This window comes from Alosa sapidissima, chromosome 11 (genome assembly GCF_018492685.1).
Source record: "Alosa sapidissima isolate fAloSap1 chromosome 11, fAloSap1.pri, whole genome shotgun sequence".
Classification (NCBI taxonomy): Eukaryota; Metazoa; Chordata; class Actinopteri; order Clupeiformes; family Clupeidae; genus Alosa; species Alosa sapidissima.
In genome coordinates this window covers 34,491,620-34,516,367 of record NC_055967.1, presented here as the reverse complement: position 1 = coordinate 34,516,367, position 24,748 = coordinate 34,491,620, and the positions used below count along the sequence as shown (strand labels likewise).

The 24,748-nt window shown below is 43.3% G+C and overlaps 1 protein-coding gene and 1 long non-coding RNA gene across 2 annotated transcripts; both read left to right on the top strand.

Annotated features, from left to right (window-relative positions):
- The first annotated feature begins 262 nt into the window (after positions 1 to 262).
- On the top strand, positions 263 to 22,315 carry swap70b (switching B cell complex subunit SWAP70b). Its single transcript, XM_042110956.1, has 12 exons — positions 263 to 474; positions 1,127 to 1,267; positions 4,546 to 4,719; positions 5,354 to 5,581; positions 8,465 to 8,611; positions 9,857 to 9,965; positions 11,107 to 11,288; positions 13,672 to 13,779; positions 14,484 to 14,650; positions 16,260 to 16,458; positions 18,948 to 19,044; positions 21,167 to 22,315. Exons 1-12 carry the CDS (start codon positions 379 to 381, stop codon positions 21,292 to 21,294), a joined length of 1,776 nt encoding a protein of 591 aa, XP_041966890.1. The 5' UTR covers positions 263 to 378; the 3' UTR covers positions 21,295 to 22,315.
- On the top strand, positions 19,052 to 20,625 carry LOC121724432. The gene is made up of 2 exons (XR_006035202.1): positions 19,052 to 19,500; positions 20,003 to 20,625. It is a non-coding gene; the product is annotated as an uncharacterized LOC121724432 (long non-coding RNA).
- Positions 22,316 to 24,748: the final 2,433 nt, after the last annotated feature.

Sequence of the window (24,748 nt, the reverse complement as noted above, 5' to 3'; positions counted from 1 at the left end):
AAAGTGGTTCTTATAATACCAAGCCTCTCTCCACAATGATTGTAGAACGCACTTTTTAAAGCAGCAATCCGGGTTTTGAGGCAGGAACGATTCGTTGCCATCACTCTGGCCTTGCACAAGGCTCACTTTTTTATGGATTGAGGTCTGGACTCTGGCTGGGCCACTCGAAGAGACTGCTATCATTTCTTCCGTATTTTCATTGTCAAGTCCATTACTCTGGCGCTGTGAGGTGCTAGAACCTCAGATGTGATATCGCCTCCAGCCACGCAAGTGCGTCGCACCGGTCATGTGACCACGACATTGTATCCCTATTGAAAAACTTTCCTCCTCTCCTCACGAAGTAAGTACGCAGAGCAAGCTGTGGAGGCTAAACTAAAGATGGCATTGCGGGACGAACTTTTAAAGGCAATATGGCACGCTTTCACGGCTTTGGACGTTGATAAGAGTGGAAAGGTGTCAAAATCACAGCTAAAGGTACGCACAGGTCGAATTTATTTTATCACATTATTTCTCCGGGACGAGGCACCTGACCAGACCGTTCACTCAGGACATCCACTGACTGACAAGTGTTGTCGAGTAGCCAGCCTTGTCATTACTGGAACTCTTTAGTCATGTTGATGCTGTAAAAAGAACCTTGTGGATTTTACTATTCATTGGTGAAGCAAAAAGTAGGCTATAGGCCTAGACTAAAACAGATATGTAAAAAGTAAAAGTATTATCTGACAGCATGTTTGACGTTAGTTATTAAACTGTCAGTGTCTACTGCCCATCGTTTTGGAAAAGATTTTGTGTGGCCTATTGTAAATCGATTGCACGTGTGTTTTGAGTTAAATAATAAAAAATAACCATATAACACTATAGCGTCATGGAAATACCTCGTCAGGAGAACGCAGATGATGTAGGCTACAGGGCTTGTTAATTCTCGTTAATATTGGTAACACATTGATATTAATTGATAAAGTAGTACTTATGTAGTAGCCTACTAAAGATGCTATATTGAATTACAGTGAGGTGCACTTTGCGAATGTGTATACATTTTCAAGCTGGCTAAGAGCAATGAATGAGAAACAGAAAAGATAAGGTAATCACAACTTTGATTCATCCACATACTTTTTGTGTTCTTCAGGTTCTCTCCCATAACTTGTGTACTGTGATGAAAATCCCACATGACCCAGTGGCCCTGGAGGAACATTTTAAAGATGATGACGAGGGACCTGTGTCGAACCAGGGATACATGCCCTACTTGAACACATTTATACTGGACAAGGTGAGCAGCTCTCTCCATCAACTCTTGAGAAGGCATTCTCCTTCAGTGGTTAATGGAGTGTCACTGTAACAAGAATGAAAATTCGTTGGATGCCTTTGCTTCTGATGTCATGGAAGTCAGTGGCTCTCACCCCTACTCAGACATGCTTCAGTTGTTAGCAACATATCAAAAGTTATAAGAAAGATGTTTAGATAATGCAACATTGTGAAATCCACCTTCAGAATGTCTCTCAGTGGTAAAGGATACATCAGTGATGTTCTGAAAATTCTTACTGCTTTAGTAGTAATTAAGTTGCAAACTTGGACTTGGTGAACGCATGTACGTTATTCCTCGGCCCAAGATGATGTTAATTGTTGCGTGTCTCAATATTTCAACATGATTGCTTGCTGACAACATGATTGCTGAGTGTGTTGGCTTTTGCAAGAGGAATTAGATGAGGGAACCACGTTTCACAACAGTTTGCGCACAACACTGGACGTACCCGCCCAAGTTGCACACAGAAGAACCCGAGAGTGACCTGCCTTAGAATGTCAGCTCACGTTTGACATGTACAGACACTCGATCGGGTGCCTCTAGGGAGCAGTTCTTGAAATGCACTGCTAATTTTGTATCCCTGTTGTTCCTCAGGATTGCTCTCAGGCATAATGAGTGAATCGGGTGGATGTGTGACGGGGTTTTTGTCAGGCTTCATGGTCCTTGGGTTGTGTGTGTTTGTCTTTCTAAGCCCCCCCATCCCCAAACTGCGCCTCTCTTTGTGAGACACCACACACACACACTCGCATGCACGCACACAGACATCCCCCACCACAGCACAGGGTCTTTGCCAAATGGAGTTGTTAGTTGTTGTGAGAAAACCAGCCTTCAGTAACTCAGCCCCACTGCCACACTGCTCAACCACAAGAGAGGCCTATAGCACGTGAGAAACACACTCCCTGTGTGCATCCAGACCAGAGTCAGCAGGTCTTTGTCCTTGCAGTGATATGAACATTGTTGTGGTCAGACGACCTTGAGCACTCTGCAGCGTAGATGCTGAGCAGAGCTATAGCGTATCTTCTGATAAGTCCTTTGCCTTGACTGCTTCACGTAAACAACGGATACTTTCTGTAAAAACAAAGAGTAAAAGTGTGTGTGTGTGTGTGTGTTTTTTAATGTAGAATGCTGTGGTTGAGCTGAGAAATAAAGTTCTGCCCTTCGCGCTCTCTAATTCTGGAATGCATTGTTAGCTGGCTACTCGCTGTAGAAAGGCAAACAAAAGAAAGTGGGTCCACACACACAGTTCACCAAAATTAGAGCGAAATTAGAGCGACCTAACAAACTACGTGTGTGGGGGGGGGGGTAGAAAAAAAGAGAGAGAGTGTGTGAGAAAGAGAATCTAATTTAGTGTGAGTTCATTTTAGCTTCTGAGGTGGTTTGTGCGGTGTGGTGCGGTGTCACGCTTTACATTGTCACAGTTAAAGTATTTTAAAATGTACTCCTAGTAGACATGACACTGTGCGCCTATGATCTTCTCTGTCCTGTGTTTGTGCCTTTTGGTGTTGCACCTGCCATTTGTCTGCACAGTCCCCATCCTTTCTCCTTATTTCCAAGGAGGAATAACATTCAAGCTACAATGCAGAGGAGACCTTAGGTAGGAATTAATACTGCATCAATCAAAAATACAGGGTTCCCACGGGTAATGGAATTTCTGGAATATCATATATACCCTTCATAATAAACTAGGTCATGGAAATTCAATTTTTTGTCAGGGAAAAGTCATGGAATTTTACACTTCACTTAGAGTGGGAACCCTGATAATATTGCCAGAGGATGAAAGTGCAGAAGTTATAAGTTCTAGTCAAAGTGTAGTACTGGTTTCCTGGTGTCTACTTAAAATTAAGAGTCCCAGCTGATTCGAGTGGGAGTTGGGGTGGGGGGCGTGATAAGGTGCTGTTTGTAAATCTCGTAAGGTGCCTGGTCTGCAGAATTCAAATGAGCAGCTTTATCTGGAGCTGAGCTAAAGCAATTGGCACTTGGGACTTGACAAGGCTCCCATTGTAGAGTCACCAGGCAATGAATGAGTGTGTGTGTGTGTGTGTGTGTGTGTGTGTGTGTGTGTGTGTGTGTGTGTGTGTGTGTGTGTGTGTGTGTGTGTGTGTGTGTCAGGATGGCACACGCTTACACACATATGAATATGTGTAGTGTGTAAAGAATCTGCTCTGTCTTAACCCCGTCTTTCACAACCTTAGCCTGCTGCTGTGTGTGTCTATAGCCTACAGTAGACTGGATTGTTGACAGACAGAAGTTCTGTCTATCCTCCCACCCCTCTGTGTCAGGTTGACTCAGAAGCTCAGCTCGAAATAGAGAGAGTTGTGACTGATTCAGAGATGATTGTCTCTCAGCTGACGCAAAGTATTTACAACTGCCACCATTAGCCTAGGCCTATCTGTTTGATATCTGATTAATGGATGAAAATGCACTGTCATTTAGTGATGATCTAATGAGCTATATTCAGAGATGATGAACAATATGTGTGAGATCCGTTTAAATCGTATATCTAAGGTTTAAACTTAGAGGCATAAGAATGTTTGTGTTCTGTCCTCCAAACCAAGCTAACACAATATTGTTGGTCACTAATTGCTGGCTGATATTTTGGCTTAATATGTTGATAGTTATAATGTATATTGTCTGATTGTGATGTTTTCATGACATTTTGTTTATCTTTGCTGATGCCTGTGAAGTAGTTTGTCACCATACAAACAGTGACAGTGACTTGTTTGATACATTGCATGGTCAGACTTGCTAAAACAATAATGCCCATGAAATCTTAAAGATAGATAGAGATGTGGTCTCTAGAATATGGACTTATTTGTTAGTGTCATTTCAAAGGAGTTTGCCAGGCACTTGATGTGTCCCATTGTCGGGAGAGATTTTACTGAATACTTGCCAGTAGTTTCCTCTACTGAAAACTTGCCAATGGTTTCCTTAGCAACACTAGTGTTCAAAGCCTGAGGAGAGTATTTCCTATTAGCAGAACTGTTTGTGCCTTGCATAGTTTACCCCCCCCCCCCCCCCTTCAGAATAAAGGCAGTGATCAAATGTCCAGGACATCTTGTATCCCCCAGTCCTGTCCTCTGAGTTTGTGCTTATCTGGGGTAACTTCACTTATCTTAGCTTAAACTTCACTAATCTTTTGTCCTGCAGTGAGAAGATATGTTAACGTTAATTCTTTCTATATTTGAGATGAACTCAGTCTGTCGATTTGCTCAATGTTCATGCCAAAAATGCTGTCCTAACTACAGGTCCAGGACAACTTTGACCGTGTGGATTTCAATAGGATGTGTTGGACTCTGTGTGCTCGCAAAAACCTCAACAGAAATCATCTCCTCATCTCTGACGATGATGCCTTTAAGATATGGTGCATTTTTAATTTCCTGTCCGAAGATCGCTACCCCCTGATAATGGTTGCAGAAGAGGTAAGACTGTTTGGAAAACCCCACGGAAACTAAAACTAAAACATACGTCAGTATTCAGTAAGGTATGTCTGGCAACACTTACGGAAACTTGGCCGGAGTCAACCTTCACGTCTGATTTTTACAGTAGATGTCTTGTAGTTGTTTTGGGGATGAACAATGTTTTGGAGCAAATATTACACTGGGTTCTGAATGAATCACTGGGTTCAATTATTGAGTTTTTCTTGAATCCTTCTACCTAGGGTTAGGCCTGAGGCTAGTGGAATAAGGCCCATGGCTCTTGTAAAACAACCCGATCCAGTTTCCCAACATCGCTCACTAAGAGGAAGTGCATAGCTTCCTGTTGTATCAGAGATTTTAAGGATTTATTAAAGGGCAACAATGACTAGGGGAAGTTTGCCACAGTTATAAGATGCCAGGCTGTTTTCACAATCACAAACATTTAACGCTAACTTAAAGTTTTCTTTTGACAAATTTTGAGAGCTTGCATGCTTTTAATTGGGGTAAATTCTGTTTCATATTTTTATTGTGGAGTGTAAACAATGCTGTTACTATAAAAAGGTCCTCATCATGTGACTGGATTGTAACTGACTGGACGGCTTTTTTGTATCTGTTGCATCACTTCTTCTCGCCTCAGATCGAGTACCTCTTGCGTAAGCTGACTGAGGCCATGGGGGGCAGCTGGATCGAGGAGAAATTCGAGGACTACAAGCTACAGCTGGGCAGCAAGCAGCAGTGCCTGAACGCCTGGGAGATAATTGACCTTGTGGGTAAGGGCCACTTCAGCAAAGGCATGGACCGCCAGACCCTCTCCATGGGCATCAATGAGGTCTTCCAGGAGCTCATCCTGGATGTCCTGAAGCAGGTGAGGGCCTCGTTACCTTTGGGTGCCCCCTACATTTATATTTATTCATTTAGCAGACGCTTTTCATCCAAAGTAACTTAGATATGTCAATTATATTACAAGGGATTACATTGTCCCCGGAGCAACTCGGAGTTAAGTTCCTTGCTCAAGGGCACAACGGTGGAAGTCGGGAATTGAACCCACAACTTTTCAGGCTACTGCATGCTAGCCCAGCTCCTTAACCTCTACACTAGCACCACCAAAGTCCCTTTAGGCAAGTCCCTCCACTCGGCGGCCATATTGCAACGCACTTTGGGCACTTATCGGGCATCTATTTCGGGCAGAACAGCGTGTGCGCAAGACTTGACGACACCAACCTCGCTCCAGCGGCGAGATCACAAACACATGATTGGAACGATGCATTCACACATCGACTTTTGGCAGTGGAAGGGTGTAGACAACTGTCATATTAGTGTTACAGACTAACCCCATGCATTGCTATGTAGGATTCTTTGAGTGCTGTGTCTCCTCATTATAAAGTCTCGGCCACTGCCCCTAGAAGGCATTTGCAGTTGTACAGTCAGTCACGTTTGGGTTTAAATGGAATTTTGGAATTTCCCTCAGCTCTTGGTTTTACCGTTTTATCAAACTGCATCACGAACAGATCACTGTTTGCTCAATTGGGCAGTACCTTGTTTTGACTGCACAATCAGGAATGCAAACCCAAGTCACAGCTTTGGTGGTGAAAGTGTGTGAAAACGTTGTGCATCACCACTGTTAGTTACATACTCTTAAGCAGGGATCACATTGACTACTGGCAGACTTCCTATTGTTTGCAACAGTTGGAGCAGTGCATAGCGCTAGCATCAAACAATTTGAGAGCTGAACTTGGTTCTAACGCAAGGCTTATCAATTATCAGTTTAGGCAATAGAACAAACATAGACTGTTCCGGTAACTTAGGAACAAGATAGAACTTATTATGGTCTGAGCATTGCGTAATGCTTTACCACATTTGTTTCCAATGTGATCCCCACCTTGCACACAAGCACTATCTACTGAATCTGAGTCTGGTAAACAGTGGCATTGGAGATGAGCCTGCCCTTTCAGACAACTATTAGGGAAATGAGGGAAACTTGAGAAAACAGTTGAGAGAACTCCACCAGGTCCAAGCATGCCACGTCTTCATATCAGGAACTAGACTGCTGGGGCATGGTGTGAGCTGTTACCAAGTCTTAAAGCGTTTCAAGCGATTCTCACAGCCATTTGCCACTGGAGTAAAAGCAAATGCCTAACAGTGCGGTTTTGCTAATAGTGCTGTTGTTTGCCTAAGCTGTAATGACTTGTCAGTCCTTTGTGAGCTACTTTGTCAAAGTGAAGCGCTTGTGTCACATTTCATTTGAGCTTTGGAAATCACAGCTCTGCCGCAAAAACAGGCCAATTATCTTCTCCTAATCAGCCTAATTAGCCATCTTGGTAAGGTGGAGGCATTAAGTTGGCTTCACTGTTGAGCGGGCACAAATAATGCACTGCAGTTCTGTCCTGTCAGTGGGAAATACGCACCTTCTTTTCGTTTGAGTGGATGACCCTTTCACTGACCTCTCTTATGTGTGTGTGTGTGTGTGTGTGTGTGTGTGTGCGTGTGTGTGTGTGATCTCCTTAATGCTGTGTATGTGTGGTGTGTGTGTGTGTGTATGTGTGTGTGTGTGTGTGCGTGTGTGTGTGTGTGTGTGTGTGTGTGTGTGTGTGTGTGTGTGTGTGTGTGTGTGTGTGTGTGTGTGTGTGTGTGTGTTTAGGCAGGGCAGTGGCTGGATAGGAGGGAGGCTGCTGTTTTAACGGCTCATCCCCATGTGAGACGAGCGCGAGGGGTGCGACTCTGAGCCATGCAGCTGCTGTGAATGGGCCGCATTGATGTGCTCTAGCCTTTTTTCTGCTTCTCTCTCTCTCTCTCTCTCTCTCTCTCTCCCTTTGTCTCTTTTTGTCTCTACCTCTCTCTCCATTCCTCTCTCTCTTCCTTTTTTCTCTCTACTTCTCCCTCCCTCTATCTCTCTCTCCTTTTATCTCGATACCTCTCTGTACTTCCCTCTTTCTCTCTCTACCCTTTTCTCTATATCTCTCTCTCCCTTGTCTCTCCATTTTTCTCTCTCTCCCTTCTTCTCTCTCCCTCTCTCTCTCTCTCTCTCTATCTGTCTGTCTGTCTGTCTGTCTGTCTCTACCCTGCCATGTTTTTGAGAGGGCAGGACGGAGTCTGTGGAGTATGAAGAGCAGCAGTGTGAACACAGCTGTGCTATGTGGGGGGGAACACAGTGTACCGAGAAACCTTAAAAACAGCAGAAGAATAACCCTTCTGTATGACGCGTTTTGTCAAGCCCTTCCCTGTGTCAGTTAAAAGCCTTTTGAATGCTATGAATCACTATGGAAACGCCAGGAAATTCCGGGGGGATATATTCACTTTCCAAGAGTCATTGGTGATATCTTAGCATTGACGGCTATTGTGGATATTTGTGTTAAATTAGCCACAGCGTTCTTGTCCAGGGGACGAGACGTTCTAAGTGGTTTGAAATGTGGTAAAAGTGGGCACAGCCTAGGCTTCTAAGTATGGAAGTAGGAAATGATGACTATGGGGTTTTTTCTTCACTGGAAAGACAACCAGAGGTATGTGGGATAGTCCCTAAGAAACTGACAAGGATAAAGGTCAAGTGTTAGTTAGCAAGTGTCAATGGTAAGGAGGAGTTAAAGTAATTAACAAGTATGGAAAACAAGTGGGGGTGCGAAAGATGCTGTAGACTGCAGCTCCAGGACCTTGTGTGGCTGACTAGTCTTAGGTCTCCTGCCTGCCTGGCTGTGCTGTGCTGTGCTGTGCTGTGCTGTGCTGTGATGGATCATCCTCGTTCTTGTGTTTGCAGGGCTACATGTTGAAGAAGGGCCATAAGAGGAAAAACTGGATGGAGCGCTGGTTCTTGCTGAAGCCCACCTTGATCTCGTACTACGTGAGTGAGGACCTGACGGAGAAGAAGGGAGACATCCTGCTCGACGGGAACTGCTGTGTGGAGGTCAGCAGTCGGCCGTGAGGGTCATGACCTTGCTCTGATGGATAGATAGATAGATAAAATGATAGATAGATAGATGGATAGATGGATAGAAAGAAAGTCTAAAAAGTGGTCGACCTTGCCCTCTGGTCAGCCAGGGTACATTATGAGTCATACTAATTTTTATGAATCTCTACAGCAGAATGGCTTCCCCTCTGAAGCTTGCCCTATGATTTAATGAAGCATGCACACTTGATTATGCCATCAAATAAGCAGTTGTGAAATTAATTGAAATTGAATTGAAATTGGCATACCAAAAGGTCAACTCTCAGTCTCTTTTTGACTCTTTAGGTTGTTTTGTTTGTTTTGTAGATCATTTTAAATATGACTTAAAAATCCCCTTAGGCAAAAAGCCAGAATTATGTATTTATTCACTGTATTTTAACAGATTTCAAACAGTGTACAAAGTGCATAGAGTTTTACCTTAGTGCCTCTTAAAAAAAAAAAAAGAAAAAAAAAAAAGGCCTTCCAGAAATAGCAAACAGTTTTTTTTGTACATGCATACATCAGTGTTTGCTTATATTTATGCAAGTAGTTAGCCTGGCGGGCCATCCTATATCATTGAAATGTTTAGTCTGGCATCGAACCATTCACCTCGCTTAATCCAAGGGGCGGGCAGAGAATTGTCTTTCAAACTGCCTAGGCATGCAATAGGCCAGCGCATCCTTCTTCGAAAGGAATGACTTAAGTGCATTGTGTTGCTCAACTTTCAAAGAAAAGCACAAGTCCAACTTCTCCAAAGTTGACGCCGCCGATTCAAACAACCGCTCTTTGTTTGCCATAGCCACCTTCCTTGTTGTTCACCGTCGCAGGACTGTCGTTATCCTGTTAAGCCCGCCTTAAGACTCTCTAACAAAATAGAGCGCTGTGATTGGATGAGGTCCACGGCGTCAGCCAATAGAAATCCCTATGGTTTGATACTAGACGTACAGGCTGAGCAAATTAATTTGCCGCCGCTAGGGTGCGTCTAGATTTCTAGGCTAGCAAGTAGTGACTCTGGTAAGGTAAATTGGTGGATGAGACCGTTTAGAATATGAATTGGACAATTGAATATTTTAGTAATAAATTAGTAATAAATAAACATATCTTTATTTGATGGCAGCGTATTGATAAAACAAAGTATAAATATACTGCCATATCGATATATATTTTTTATCCCACCCTTTATCTCAATGCAAGTTACAAGCTAAACCCTCTTTCTCCCAACAGTCTTTACCAGACAAGGAGGGAAAGAAGTGTCTGTTGTACATTAAATGCTCAGAGAAGAGTTTCGAGATCAGCGCGTCAGACAAGAAGAAGAAACAAGAGTGGATCCAGGGTAAGACTGGCTTGGTTTCTATCTAAACAAGAGTGGATCCAGGGTAAGACTGGCTTGGTTTCTATCTTTAAACAAGAGTGGATCCAGGGTAAGACAATGGCTTGGTTTCTATCTAAACAAGAGTGGATCCAGGGTAAGACTGGCTTGGTTTCTATCTTTAAACAAGAGTGGATCCAGGGTAAGACAATGGCTTGGTTTCTATCTAAACAAGAGTGGATCCAGGGTAAGACTGGCTTGGTTTCATTTTGCTCTGCATACTCCATATTCAGCTAAATAAATCTGTGCTTGTTTCCATCAGATGCACTATAAAAACTAATACCAAGACAGGTTTTAGTCCTTTTGAACAGTAGTGGGCTAAACACTTGTCATTGTCTAAGCCAAGGCGACTTAAATGGAAGCATGTACTGGTACTAAAATTGCAACAAACCTAATGTCAATATAACTAGATAATTTTCTATCAACCTTATTCACATTTTGCCCTATGTGTATTGGCAGTTAAAACACCCTCTTTGAGGGAATAAACTTGTAATTTAACCTAGAAGAATGGACATTTCTAGTGCATCCACACAGTATGTCCTATTTCCGTGCTTTGAATTTTGTATAAAAAAGTTGATTGGAGACATACGAAGAGACAGGCCTTCACCATGACCCAAAGCTGTGAAACCGAGAATGAGAGTGAGAGTGGGGTGTCTATGAAAAGTAAATAGGTCTCTGCACCCATTCTTTTGCTAAAGTACGTTTACAGTATAGTGCATTATAGTCAGTGCTGATTATAAAAAAAGCTCTCATTGAGGTAAGAATGAACAGTTAAATGTTTTACTATAACACACACACACACACACACACACACACACACACACACACACACATACACTCATACACACGTACACACACACACACACACACACACACACACACACATACACTCATACACACACACACACACACACACACACACACACACACACACACACACACCATTGTGCGAAACTTTCTTTTGACGTCGCTTTGCCACTTATTGTATTGTTTTTGCACTCTTTATTCTCTTCTTTCTTGTCTTTCTCTCTAATTGTTTTGACTCTTGCCCCCTTCTCTCTCTCTCTCTCTCTCTCTCTCTCTCTCTCTCTCTGTCTCTGTCCAGCCATCCAGACGTGTGTCCTGCTGCTGAAGATGGGCCGACCAGCGCCACACCGCGAGGCCCGTCAGAAGCGACGTGAGCTGCGGCAGAAGCAGCAGGCGGAGCAGGAGCTGATCGAGCTGCGCATGCGGGAGCTGCAAATGGCCAACGAGAGCAAGCAGCACGAGCTGGAGGCCATGAGGAAGGTACAGGGCATCGCACTACTGGCCATCTATTGGTCACCCATCCAGAAGCCACTTACAGTAAACTAACTACAGAAACAATCATTGCTGGAGCACATCCGAGTGGGGGTTAAGTGCCTTGCTCAGGGGCACAGAGGTGACAGCTCCAGGGATCAATCTCACAACCTTCTGGTGTTCCACTTAAAAGGCCAGATCTCCAACCACATCCTCCATCCCCTCCCATAGATGGCAGACATCTGTGGCCAATGGCCACGTGTGCCAGTGTTCAGCGTAGGGCTGACCACTGGCCACACTATGCACCTCATCCTCCCCTCCCCATTCAGGGCCCAGAACACGTTTAGGGCGCCAGTCGCCACGTCGGGTAGATACACTGCACAGCACCTTGAAAGTATGATTTAAAAGCATGGGCCATAAATGTAAAACCCAGCATGGGTGGCCAGCACACGAGGACCTGTGGACCCACAGACAGAGACAGACAGACGTACAGACAGACAGACAGTCAGATCAGGGGGCATCGGGTTGGATGCCATGTGCCTCTTTGAGTGGCATTAATGACACTGGCACATCAAATGAAATATTCATGCGTGCAAACACACACACACACACACACACACACACACACACACACACACACACACACATGGGTATGGCCTGTAGTTGGAATCATCAGCGGGTGGGATGTGGGCTCCAGTATGGACACAGAAGTGTCTATATCTCTTTTCAGTTCAATTGCAATGGAGACAACAAGGCTCACTCTGCACAGGATCCTTGCTCTCCACAGCACAGTTGAAACAGAGGTGACAGTAACAGTGACCGTAACAGTGTCAAACCTCAACGACCCACTGACACCCTGACCATGTATCACTTGCGAACTGATACGTCGCACCAGAGTGAATGTGGGCCATTGAGCAGGACCAGTCAAACAATTAAGGGTGACAATGAAGAAGCTGACACTGTCACACCAGACTGAGAGAGTGGAGGGAGGGTCACAAGAGTCACAAGTTTCGCCACAGAAACTCTCTTTCTCTTGTTTTCCGCATCATTTGCTATTCATGAGTGTATTTATAGTTATAAAGTCAGTGGTTTCACCCTCGGTAGCTCCTCTTGGGGGGTGGCTGTACTTATTATTTCTTACTTAACCCCTCTTGACTTTTGATTTCTTTCAGCTGTCTTAATCCTGCTGAGCTTCTTTAGTCAAGCTGTGCTCTTACAGTTTAGCAACACATTCCAAAAGATTAATACCCCCTACCACTGCTTTGGTCATACTTAGCGACAAAAGCCATCCCTGTTTGGCACATACCCTGGGCATGTAAGGTTGGCCTGAGGTAATGTTAGGTGTATAATAGAGCTAAATAAAGAAAAGCACACACATGCAGGGCACGACACTGTATTTCATACTCGCTGAGTCATGGGGAAATGAAGGATCCACCTCCATTGTGAGATAAAAGACTATTGTTACACTTGGGACAATGGGACTCTTGGAGGTCAGGAGAAACTGCAGACCCAGAGATGCCTCCTTGTCTGTCTGGCACAGACGGGTTTGTGAGGCGATCATTGTTGAACGCGTTTGCCTCAAGAGCTGCAGAGGCTATGGCGAGTGGCCTGCGAAAACAAACAGTGACATAGCTAACTGGGGAGCCTTCAACTTAAGAGCATGCAGTGTCATCGTGGCATCAGATACACTCTGACAGGACAAGTTTCCCCTTTGTCTGCCCCACATTGTGCTTTATAACAAGCGTCTGAATGAGAAAACAATCTGCCATTGAGGTATGTCTGTGCCTATCTCTTACCACCTCCCCATCACTGCCGCCCACCTCCACAATCCCACCGAGGGGCAGGGGCAATTCAGGACAATACTCACCCTTGGCTTGGAGAGGGGAAACAATACCCTGTCTGTTACTGGGGGTATCTGGGGGGGAGGGGGGGTATCTGGAGTTCACACCTAAGTGATGACTGAAACCAGGTGCTAGATACCCCTAAAGAGGAAAAAGACAATAATGGGACACATTATACCTGTCTGTTGACAGTGTGTATTTTGGACATATTGTGTATTCAATGCATTGTGTGTATTTGTAAATGTTATACATATATAATGTTATATGTTATACTTATAAATCAAATACATTTTGTATTTATACAGCTTTGCAAGCCTTTTTCTGTTTAGTTAATATATGATTCTAATTGAATGTCCCACTTACTCTTAACAACCCCCAACCAAAGCAAACAGTCTGGCTGTTCCATGTCGTTGGGTGATTCAGTTAACTCTTTTTGTTAATGTTTAAAAACGTGTCTACTTTTGTGTGGTTTGCTTCCTGGTTTTACCACCTCCTCTTTGTACAGTGTTTATACAGTAGGCATGTCTGTGTGTGTGTGTGTGTGTTCCCAGAAATTGGAGGAGGCAGCAGCTAATGCCGTTGAGGAGGAGCGAAGGAGACTGGAGACACAGACTGAGCTGGAGGGCCGTTACAGAATTGACCTGGAGAAGGAGAAAATGGTAGAGACGTCTTCCCCCAACCAGCAACCCTTTTCCTCCCCACACATTTGTCTTCCTAACGAGGCAATGACTAACTGCTTTACGGGAGAGTGTAACCTGCTGGAGTCACTGTGTTATTTAACCTTTGACCTTAAGTGGCGGGAGCTTCCTCCCGTTGTTCTTGAGGTGGATGTGGTTGATGACATCACTGCCTCCTGTCCAATGAGTCGCACAAGCGAGCCTCGGCTCAGGCCAGCCTGCGCCGGCTTTCAGGAAGTTCACTCCTATTCCACTTCTGCTTTCTCATGTTATTATTGGAAGCATGTAGGCAACTCACACGCAGACACACACACACGCAGACACACTGACATTCAATCCCCTTGCTGATTGTATCTATGTAAATCTGTCCCTGGGGTATAGTCATTTTTAACTGTTTGTGAAGAATATGGCTTGCCACATTCACTTCTCTTTCTAAGCACCTGCGCCACAGGCAGTGGTATGAGTCATTTTTGTGTCTATATGACTGTGAGGGTGAGTTTGGTTATGTGCATGTCTGTGTGTATGTATGTGTTTGGACATAATGTATTATGTATTTGTGTGTGTTAATGTGTATGGATTTGTGTGTGTTAATGTGTATGGGTTTTGATGTGTGTGTATGTATTTGTGTGTGTTAATGTGTATGGATTTTGATGTGTATGTGTGTGTGTGTGGTGTGTGTATATCAGGTACGTCAGCAGATGGAGGAGCAAGTGGCCCAGAAGTCCTCTGAGCTGGAGCAGTATCTGCAGCGCGTGCGTGAGCTGGAGGGGATGTACCAGCGCCTGCAGGAGGCGCTAGACGATGAGAGGCAGGCCAGGCAGGACGAGGAGACCGTACGCAAACTACAGTCCAGGTGAGCAACTCCCCACAGCCCACATGTTCAGTGATGTGCTATGTCACACTGATGTCGTGTGTGTGTGTGTGTGTGTGTGTGTGTGTGTATGTGTGTGTGTGTGTGTATTATCTGTCCATATTATTTATGCTGGTCTCTAGACCTTACTCTTGCACTGTTGCACGTATGTAGATAGATAGATAGATAGATACTCCCCTTGGGGATCAATAAAATATCTATCTATCTATCTATCTATCTATCTATCTATCTATCTGTGTATATGTATGTATGTACACACATACACAATCACAAGTGTAGACACACAAACACACGTATGTGTGTGGGTGTATACACATATCTCATCACTACGGAAACAGAATGAGATAGGGTCTGGAAGGGCCGTTTTACACTTTGTTAGGTGATGCTGTGTCATTGGTTATGCATGTGGCTGTTAAGCTGTGTAGTGGTGACTTGGCCTCTGAGCGACTCGGAGACTGTGGGACCTGGTCTCATCAGCTGAGTCACTCAATGTCACTTCCTTTGCCGGCCCAGTCACATTTGAAAAGTTCAGGGTTCAGCTAATAACACAGAGACGCACACACACCACATGTCACATGCACATACACACACACACACACAGTCACCTGCTCTCACGCAAACATGGGCAGTCTCTCTCTTTCTCTTTCTCCACCCCACCCCCCCTTTACACACACACACACACACACACACCGCCCTCTTCTCACACACACACACACACACATTTGGCCAGTGTATCTCACGTATGCCAGACACCATCATTCATTTCCTTCCTTTGTGCTGACAACAGTTCAAATTAGCACTTTTGAGATCACTGGTGTCCAACAACTTACTGCGTCCACAACAAATAAGCACTAAAATATCCGTCAGAGTGTGCGTGTGTGTGTGCGTGCGCACATACTTCCTCAAACATTTGCATGTTGGTATTCATAACCTAATGTGTTTTTCAATTATTGTTTTGTTTGTTTTTATGTGTGTGTTTATGCATACGTGCATTTAGCTTTGTGTGTGTGTGTCTGTTCAGTTCAGTTCAGTTCAGTTCAGTTCAGATAACTTTATTAGTCCCCGAGGGGCAATTTGGTTTACAGCCAACCCATCCATGAAGGGGTTAAAAGTTAAAAAGTGCATTAGCATACACTGTATAAATGTATGCAATGTTAAGAATAATAAATAGACAAATAAATAAGTAAGTACTGCAGCAGTCATACATCACCTGTCTACAGCCACACACACACACACACTCACATACACACTTCACCTGCCAGTGACGGAACCAGTCCAAGAACCAGTATTGTTGTAGTTATGTGCATTCTTTTAACAGTCTTATATGATGTGTGTATGTTTATGTGTGCGTGCGTGCGTGTGTGTGTGCGTGCGTGTGTGTGCGTGTGTGTGTGTGCGTGCGTGTGTGTGTGCGTGTGTGTGTATGTGTGTGTGTGTGTGCGTGTGTGTGTGCGTGTGTGTGTATGTATGTGTGTGTGTGTGTGTGTGTGTGCGTGTGTGTGTGCGTGTGTGTGTGCGTGTGTGTGTGTGTGTGTGTGTGCGTGCGTGTGTGCGTGCGTGTGTGTGTGTGTGTGTGTGTGTGCGCGGCCAGGTTGCTGGAGGAGGAGGTGACCAAGCGGGCGGAGCTGGAGGAGATCCACCTGACGCAGCAGCGGGCCATCTCGCAGACGGAGGCCGAGAAGCAGGAGCTGGAGCGGGAGCGACTGGCCAAGGAGAGCGCTCTGGACGAGGCCATGCAGCAGCTGCAGCTTCTCCAGAACGAGAGGCACGAGGCCCTGCAGCAGTACGAGGTCAGACAGACACACACACACACACACACACACACAGGAACACACACATACTAACTGCATGAATGAATGAGTGAATTATGGGTTGGTTGAATGAATCAATGAATGAGCAACTACACAGATGAATGAATTAATGGATGGATGGATGGATGGATAAAAGTGAATGAACAGATGAATGAATGAATTAATGATTAAAGAAATGATAACAATGCTGTAGAAGACCGTTATAACGCTGTGCCAGGCTTAGGAAACTAAAAAGAAATATTGCTGCAAGCAGCAATGAGGGGGCTAAGCAGACAAGCTGGGGTTGCCATGGCAACTCAATACTGTTACATCAGACATATGGCCATAAGCAGTCACAGCAAGTTTCATGTCTAGCAACCAAAGATTGCCTGAGATATACGGTCACTTCCTGTTTGGCGGCTTCGCCACCGGTCATCTGTGCCAAGTTCCGTGACAATGGACAAAATCTGTGACCTGTGAAAATGTTTTTGCGTTTCGGATAAATTCCAAGATGGAGGCCAGATCAATTATATTGACATCACAGGTTGGCATGTTTCGGACTTAGGACCTCTTACAGTATTAACAGACACCACTTGAAAGTTTTCAAACACTTCAACAGTTACAGGCCCAAATGCATTTTTGCTGATTGCAGCGCCCCCTCCAGGTAAAAGGTCACCAAATTTCTTGAGTGTCCTAATCGGGTCTTGAGTCCATGCACTGAGTTTGGTTTTGATACATGAAAGGGTTGCTGAGATATGAGCTCAGTTCCTGTTTGGCGGCTTCACCTCCGATTTCGATTGGCTGTTATGGGTGAACAGTTTTAGATATGGCTACAAAAAGCACAGCATTTGTGAGGCTTGGTCTGAAGATCATCTATACAAATGTTCATGAAGATTGGACAAAATTTGTGACCTGTATAAATGTTGAAGTGTTTTTGATGGATTCCAATATGGCGTCCGGTCCGATTACGATGATGTCAAAAGTTGGCATGTTTCGGACTTAGGACCTCTTACAGTATTAACAGACACCACTTGAAAGTTTTCAAACACTTCAACAGTTACAGGCCAAAATGCATTTTTGCTGATTGCAGCGCCCCCTCCAGGTAAAAGGTCACCAAATGTATTGAGCGTCCTGCCAATGTGGTCTGAAGTCCATGTACTAAGTTTGGTTTTGATACATGAAAGGGTTGCTGAGATATAAGCTTTCTTCCTGTTTGGTGGCTTTGGCGTTGTTTTTTGATTGGCTGTGATGGGCAAACGCTTTCAAAAATGAATACACAATGGGATAACTTTTGTGAGGCTTGGTCTGAAGATCAAGTGTGTCAAGTGTCTCAGCTTCGCTGAGTAAGGATAATGATAATATTCAGGTTTAGGCAGCTCAATCTATGCTCACACTATATCTTTGCAGAATAAGATAAGATTTGGAGGAAAGAGACAGTTTCACATGGTGATGTGTCAATAGTTCAACCTGTGACCTTAGGTCTTATGACATGGGTTTATTTGACTGTTTGGTTCCCCAATACAATAACAAATGCTCTTAAAACACGTATGTGCATGGAACTAATGTACCTCATGTAAGTTTGTGTTATTACATATTATTAGCCCAAACCCCAAATACCCAAAACTCCATCTTGAGCCACTTCCACCTGTGTAGTACATAAGGTACTAACATAAGAAGTACATTGTGCTACATTGGATTGATCATTCTTTACATATTGCCAATGGACATGTGGGTAAAGTAAGGGTGTCATTAGTTGATAAAAGCAGGAATCAGTCTAGTTGAACACATTATAAGGCCAAATAATCAAGTATAGATACATGCTAGCCTAAACAATATTTGTCAGACACTTAAGTTAAAAATGTAATATGCTTTGACTATCATTTCTAATATAAAATTGACTTTAGGAAGATTAAAAGATATGCATTGGTTTAAGAAAGCAGAAACTCTCATTCAGTAAAAGACAAACTTCTATTTCATAATTTCAGGGTGAAACTGAAACTTGTAACTGAACTTCCATTTTCTTCTGTATTTCTACTGCCTACCCACAGCATATCTAAAAGTAACAGCCTTATCTCATCGCTTTCTTCTGACTGGCTGGCAATAGCAAGGCTGGCTCACACGCAACTAACTTTCCCCCTCATCAACAAGTACACTTCACTGTAGGCTCCAAACAAACAGGTTGAACAGAAAGGCCTTATATTCCTTTTCTCTCCTGGATTCCTCTGAGGGAGGTTTCTGCTTGAGCTTAATTTACTCAGACTGCCAAACACTGACATCTAGTGGCCAAGTAGTTTTCAGAGAGAAATTTAGTTTGCAAATGAATCATTTGCCAGACATCCCCCCAAAATAAACATATTGCGCCATTCATTTATACAATGCTCATAAAAGCACTTGATTCGTGAGTCAATTTCTAGTTGACTCACAGACTGTTGGCTCAGTGTTGGTGGTGTTAGAAGTGTGGATGTGTAATTGTTTGGTTGCCCTCACAGGAAGTCATGAAGAAACTTGAGAACGCTGCCAACAACACCCAGAGCTGGAAGGACAAGGTTGCCCACCATGAGGGTCTGATCCGCCTCATTCAGCCTGGTACAGATGACCTGCTTCTCCCAAGCTTCTGCCCTTCTTCTGCCTTCTCTGTCACCTTTTAAACCCAGGAGACTATGGGCAAAGTCTTAAATCTAACTAAAGCTAATTGTATAACTAGGCAAAATCAATTTGCTGACGTAACACTAACCTTCACTGCAAATACTCCCACATGCCACACGATAGATATAGGTCATCAGGGGCACTGCTAGATCATTTGGGCCCTATGACAGAAAATAAGTCTAGGCCCCCCGATAATATATAGTATTGGGGGTCTCTCTGTCGGTGCTGGTCCCTTAGAATCGTCCTAACCACCCCTACCAGTAGCTTTAGGTCATACACTACCGTTCAAAAGTTTGGGGTCACCCAGACAATTTCATGTTTTCCATGAATAAAAGTGTGAGTTTTCATCAAATGAGTTGCAAAATGAATAGAAAATAAAGCCAAGACATTGACAAGGTTAGAAATAATGATTTTATTTGAAACAATAATTTTGTCCTTCAAACTTCACTTTTGTCAAAGAAATTCTCCATTTGCAGCCATTACAGCCTTGCAGACCTTTGCCATTCTAGCTGTCAATTTGTTGAGGTAATCTGAAGAAATTTCACCCCATACTTCCTGAAGCACCTCCCACAAGTTGGATTGGCTTGATGGGCACATCTTACATACCATATACTCAAGCTGCTCCCACAACAGCTCAATAGAGTTGAGATATGGTGACTGTGCTGGCCACTCCATTACAGACAGAATACCAGCTGACCGCTTCTTTCCTGAATAGTTCTTGCATAGTTTGGAGGTGTGCTTTGGGTCATGGTCCTGTTGTAGGAGGAAATTGGCTCCAATCAAGTGCTGTCCACAGGGTATGGCATGGCGTTGCAAAATTGAATGATTGCCTTCCTTATTCAAAATCCCTTTAACATTGTACAAATCTCCCACTTTACCAGCACCAAAGCAGCGCTAGACCATCAGATTACCTCCACCATGCTTGACAGATGGCGGCAGGCACTCCTCCAGCATCTTTGGCTCAGATATGTTTTTTTTTTTGCCACTCTGCCTAGAAGGCCAGCATCCTGGACTCGCCTCTTCACTGTGGACGTTGCCCGTTTGTGCTGTTCTCTGAAGGGAGTAGACAGCGTTGTAGGAAATCTTCAGTTTTTTGGCAATTTCTTGCATAGAATAGCCTTCATTTCTCAGGACAAGAATAGACTGTCGAGTTTCAGAAGAAAGTTCTTTTCTTCTGGACATTTTGAGAGTATAATTGAACCCACAAATGCTGATGCTCCAGATACTCAACTAGCTCCAAGGAAGGCCAGTTTTACAAATTCTTGAATCAGCACAACAGTTTTCAGCTATGCTAAAATAATTGCACAAGGGTTTTCTAATCATCAATTAGCCGTTAAACACGATTAGCCAACACAATGTACCATTACAACACAGGAGTGATGGTTGCTGGAAATGGGCCTCTGTACACCTATGTAGATATTCCATTAAAAATCAGCCGTTTCCAGCTAGAATAGTAATTTACCACATTAACAATATCTAGGTCGTATTTCTGATTAATTTAATGTTATCTCCATTGAAAAATCGTGCTTTTCTTTCAAACTTTTGAACGGTAGTGTATGTCAAGCTTTGGCCATCCACTACACATACAGCTCTGGAAAAAATGAAGAGACCACTGCACATTTTTCTGATGTCATCCTATGGTTGATGAGTGACATTCGAATGAGTTGCAGTCATATTCAAATTTACAGTGGTCTCTTAATTTTGAATATGACCGTCAACTCATTCGAATGTCATTCAGCAAGGATGACATCAGAAAAATGTGCAGTGGTCTCTTAATTTTTTCCAGAGCTGTACTTCATTTCAAGTACATATGGTTATGGTTATCTTTCTAAGCCTAAACCTGTAACATAACCTTACCGTAAGTGGATCTTATAACATCATACTTCATGGACATAAAGTAATGCTTTATACTCAACAATTTGTATAATGTACTTTTTTTTTTTTTTTTTTTTTTTAATAATATGAAAGTATAGCCCTTTTCCTGATCTCTATTTAAAATAACATGGTGTATTGACTGTAGATGTTTGCAGGGTTTCACGTTTTACCTGACTTTTTACATTAGGCTCAAAGGGACCACAGAAGATGACTAACTGGGGTCCGGCTGCCTTCACTGAGATGGAGCTGAACCTGAGGGAGAAGAACTGGCAGGAGAAGAAAGCCAAGCCTGCCCAGACCGAACCGAACCCATAGTTAGAAAATCCTCACACAGACCAGCGGCACAACTGCAAGATGGCAGGGGAAGACAGAGAGACGACACCCAGACCAACACCTGAGCTTCCAGGGAAGCATCGCGCCATCCAATGCCTGAATCTCTCTGTTGGAGGGACAAATGGAACCCTCAGAAGGAGAGACTATTGACCATAGAGCACACAAATCAGAAAGCCCCACAGCCAACAGAGAGAAAAGCAACCAGCTCCATTTTCACCCTCTGAGCACACCTAGAGACAGAGGCCAGATCATCTCTAGACTAACAGCAGCACATCGGCTGAGCGTGTGTGAGAGATTAACTTTTAGACCCACTGGAACATTGAACTGACTGGACTGACTAGGGGTCCAGGCGACTGTTACCATGCTAACAACATTCCAATGTTGAGTACACATGTACAAGAACATAGTTCTACATGTTAGTACAAATTAGTTTTTTTTTTCCCTTTACCAAAGTGATAGTATTAAACATAATATGAAATGGTGATGTGAGACATCATTACATAAACTCTTCTCAATAACTGTTTGCTAATATGCCATTTTGTAATTTGGTCTTTTTAATATGATCTTTTGCTGCATGAAGTAGACAGGGAATAAAAAACAGGGCATTGTCTTTTTGCTGCACTGACATTGACATACCTGAGACAAACTAAACTCATGAAAGGGAGATATTTGTTACACGTGTTGTAGAAATGTTGTCATTTGTATAGACAAGTTCACCTAGGTCCACCTACGTGAGAGTTACTGTGTTAAAATAATAAAGCATTCTGTAACATCTATTTCCTTACCCCAGTGTAAATGGTGAAGGTCTCTTCTGAACTGTCACATTTCCTCTAACCAATGCCCTAAGACTTGTGCTTGCTCAGTTCTAACTCTGATGGCACAGTATGGCCTTTATTTGCTCTGTTTGCATCAGACTAACGGTGTAACATTGTTGTAATATCCAAGAGACAAACCCAAGACACAACATTTACTTGTACAAAAGTGTAATAAACAAACAAATACATTCTTTAGCCATGAGTCATTTCTCAATTAAAAATGTAAGCAATTTAACCTGGTTAAATTTCCAATTTCCTCGGAACATCATGGAAAAAAATGGCTTCTCACTCTTGACAAAGTTAAACCACCGGGTGGTGCTACAGAATCATCAGACTTCATCCTGTTTGTAGTGTGGTTTTGATCTTCGGTTGGCCTTGGGGCAATCACCTGTAAATCTGGAAGCTGCACTGTGGAGAAATTAGGCCATGGGTCACAGATTCCTATTAGAGGTCACCACAACTCCACAGTCTTTTCTGCTACAACGCCCAGAGAAAAAGACTGATTAAAAACTGATTTATGAACTTTATGTCCAGTTCTGAGCTGAAGAGAAAGAGAGGACGACTGACTTGACTGAAATGACTTAAACAAAGTCCTCAGAAAGGAGTTTTTTCATTTAATTTTGGGAGCAAGAGCAGACGTTTCAGCCGTGCGGCTATTCTCAATGCTCACAGTTCTAAGCTGAACACATGGCCACAGTGTGACACTGTGCAGGATACTCGGTAAGGCCAAGGGAAGCCGCTACTGTACACGACTACACGTGGGTCAAAAGTGTTTTCAGTGACGACAACATATGTACCGAAATGTCACGTGTGACACGTTGTTTTCATGCCATAGGGATGTGACTGCAGGAATCACTCAGATTTTCCATAAACTATTCTAGTTTCGGTGACCTCAAAAATACGTAATGTTGATGTAATCAACAACACCCACATTTAGCACCAAGATCTAACCATCCAAAAATGCCTAATCTCCCAAAAGACAACTCCAAAGTGGATGCCTGTGACCGTAGGCCTTTTGCAGATGAACAGACATTCCCTCACACCAACACAGTGTGTCCCTATGAGGAAAATGCACCCTATGGACATGCACAGGGCTAGTTTACCTTGCACTGATTTACTATGTTTTTAAAGCACACACACGCAGTTGTAGTCCATTTTCTTTGGCAGGATACAAACAGGCCTAAAATTTATAGGTGTGATAAGTGAATAACTGTAGTGGTCATTTTCCATTATGTCACTGGTGGAAGGGAAGACAAAGGGGAAAAAACATTCACATTCCATCATAACAATAACAATATGGGTGGGATAAAAACAACCACATCTTATTTGTCAGACACCACTGTCTGAGCCTCCAGTTTCATTTGCATCAACACAAGATTAGCGCTAAAAAAACGAGATGTGGTCCAGGGAAGAAATTCCTCTCTGGTCACCTGGGACAAAGCCAGTCCACCAGTCTGGACCGGAGCAGCGTTGCTGATCACCATGAAACAGAAACCCTTAATTTCTCAAGGATTTCTTAAAGGGAATATTAAATAGATTTGTGCTCGGACTCAGGAATAATTATGGGGCTTTCTGCCACACACCAATGGATAATGAAAATGAATGGGGCCTTCAGTGCATTTTCAAGAGTTCCAGGTAGGATTTAAGGAGGTTTTAAGGACTCTTGATAAATTTGATGGCATTTTAAGGACTTTTAGGTAGAATTTAAGTAATTTATAAGGGCTCTGGAACCCCTCATGTTGTCATTGTGGATGATACTCCTGCAGCATTTTGTGAGTGCAGCTTTTGCAGACAGACCCAGCGACACCCAGAGCAGTGATCTAGGGTAAAGCTGAGTCCCACACACACACACACACAAACACAGACAGTAACATCTCATAAAACTATTTCATTTCGACCTTTGACAAACAATCTTGTTGGAAGACACTTTGATGAATGTTAAAAATGTGGTGGGTCAAATTGTTGTAGGCCTGTTATTGAGTCAGAGTGTCTGGATAAATAATTACAACCTGTCTTCAGCACATCCTCAGAATATTTATCTAAACAGTGAAGTTTGTGATATATTCTAAATTATGTCTTGCATTATTTTTTAAATCTTAACATATAAAGCTTACATGTTGATGTCGTAAGATGTTTGCATCTTTGCTTGAATGGAATATAAAATGCAGATATCCTTAAAGTCACTATTAGAGGAAATACATAATTTATACCATTCAAGGTGCCCATGTATCTAACCCATTCCACTGACAGATGTCTCCCCAAAAGAAATGCTACAATACACCCCAGACATCGCAAGCAGCTTTGCACAGAACATGAATCTGACCCTGCGGTTTGCTGCGTATGTAAGTCAACATGGAAAGGGACACAGAGATGAAGAGTGGGGTAAGTTAGCACGTCAACCTCTGGCCAATCTTGGCATCTCTTAAGCATGTCAGCATTACTCTCTGCGCAGATCCAGAGTGATCATATGTCCTGTTAATGCGATAACTTTCCACCCGTTATGGCCACAAACAAGCGGAAAACAGCATTACAGACTTTGAGGGGTGAATTTCAAGTCCCTGGGGTAAAAAGGTCACATCTGAGGTCACAGGGAAAGAAAAATGGGCAGATTTGTTTTTTTT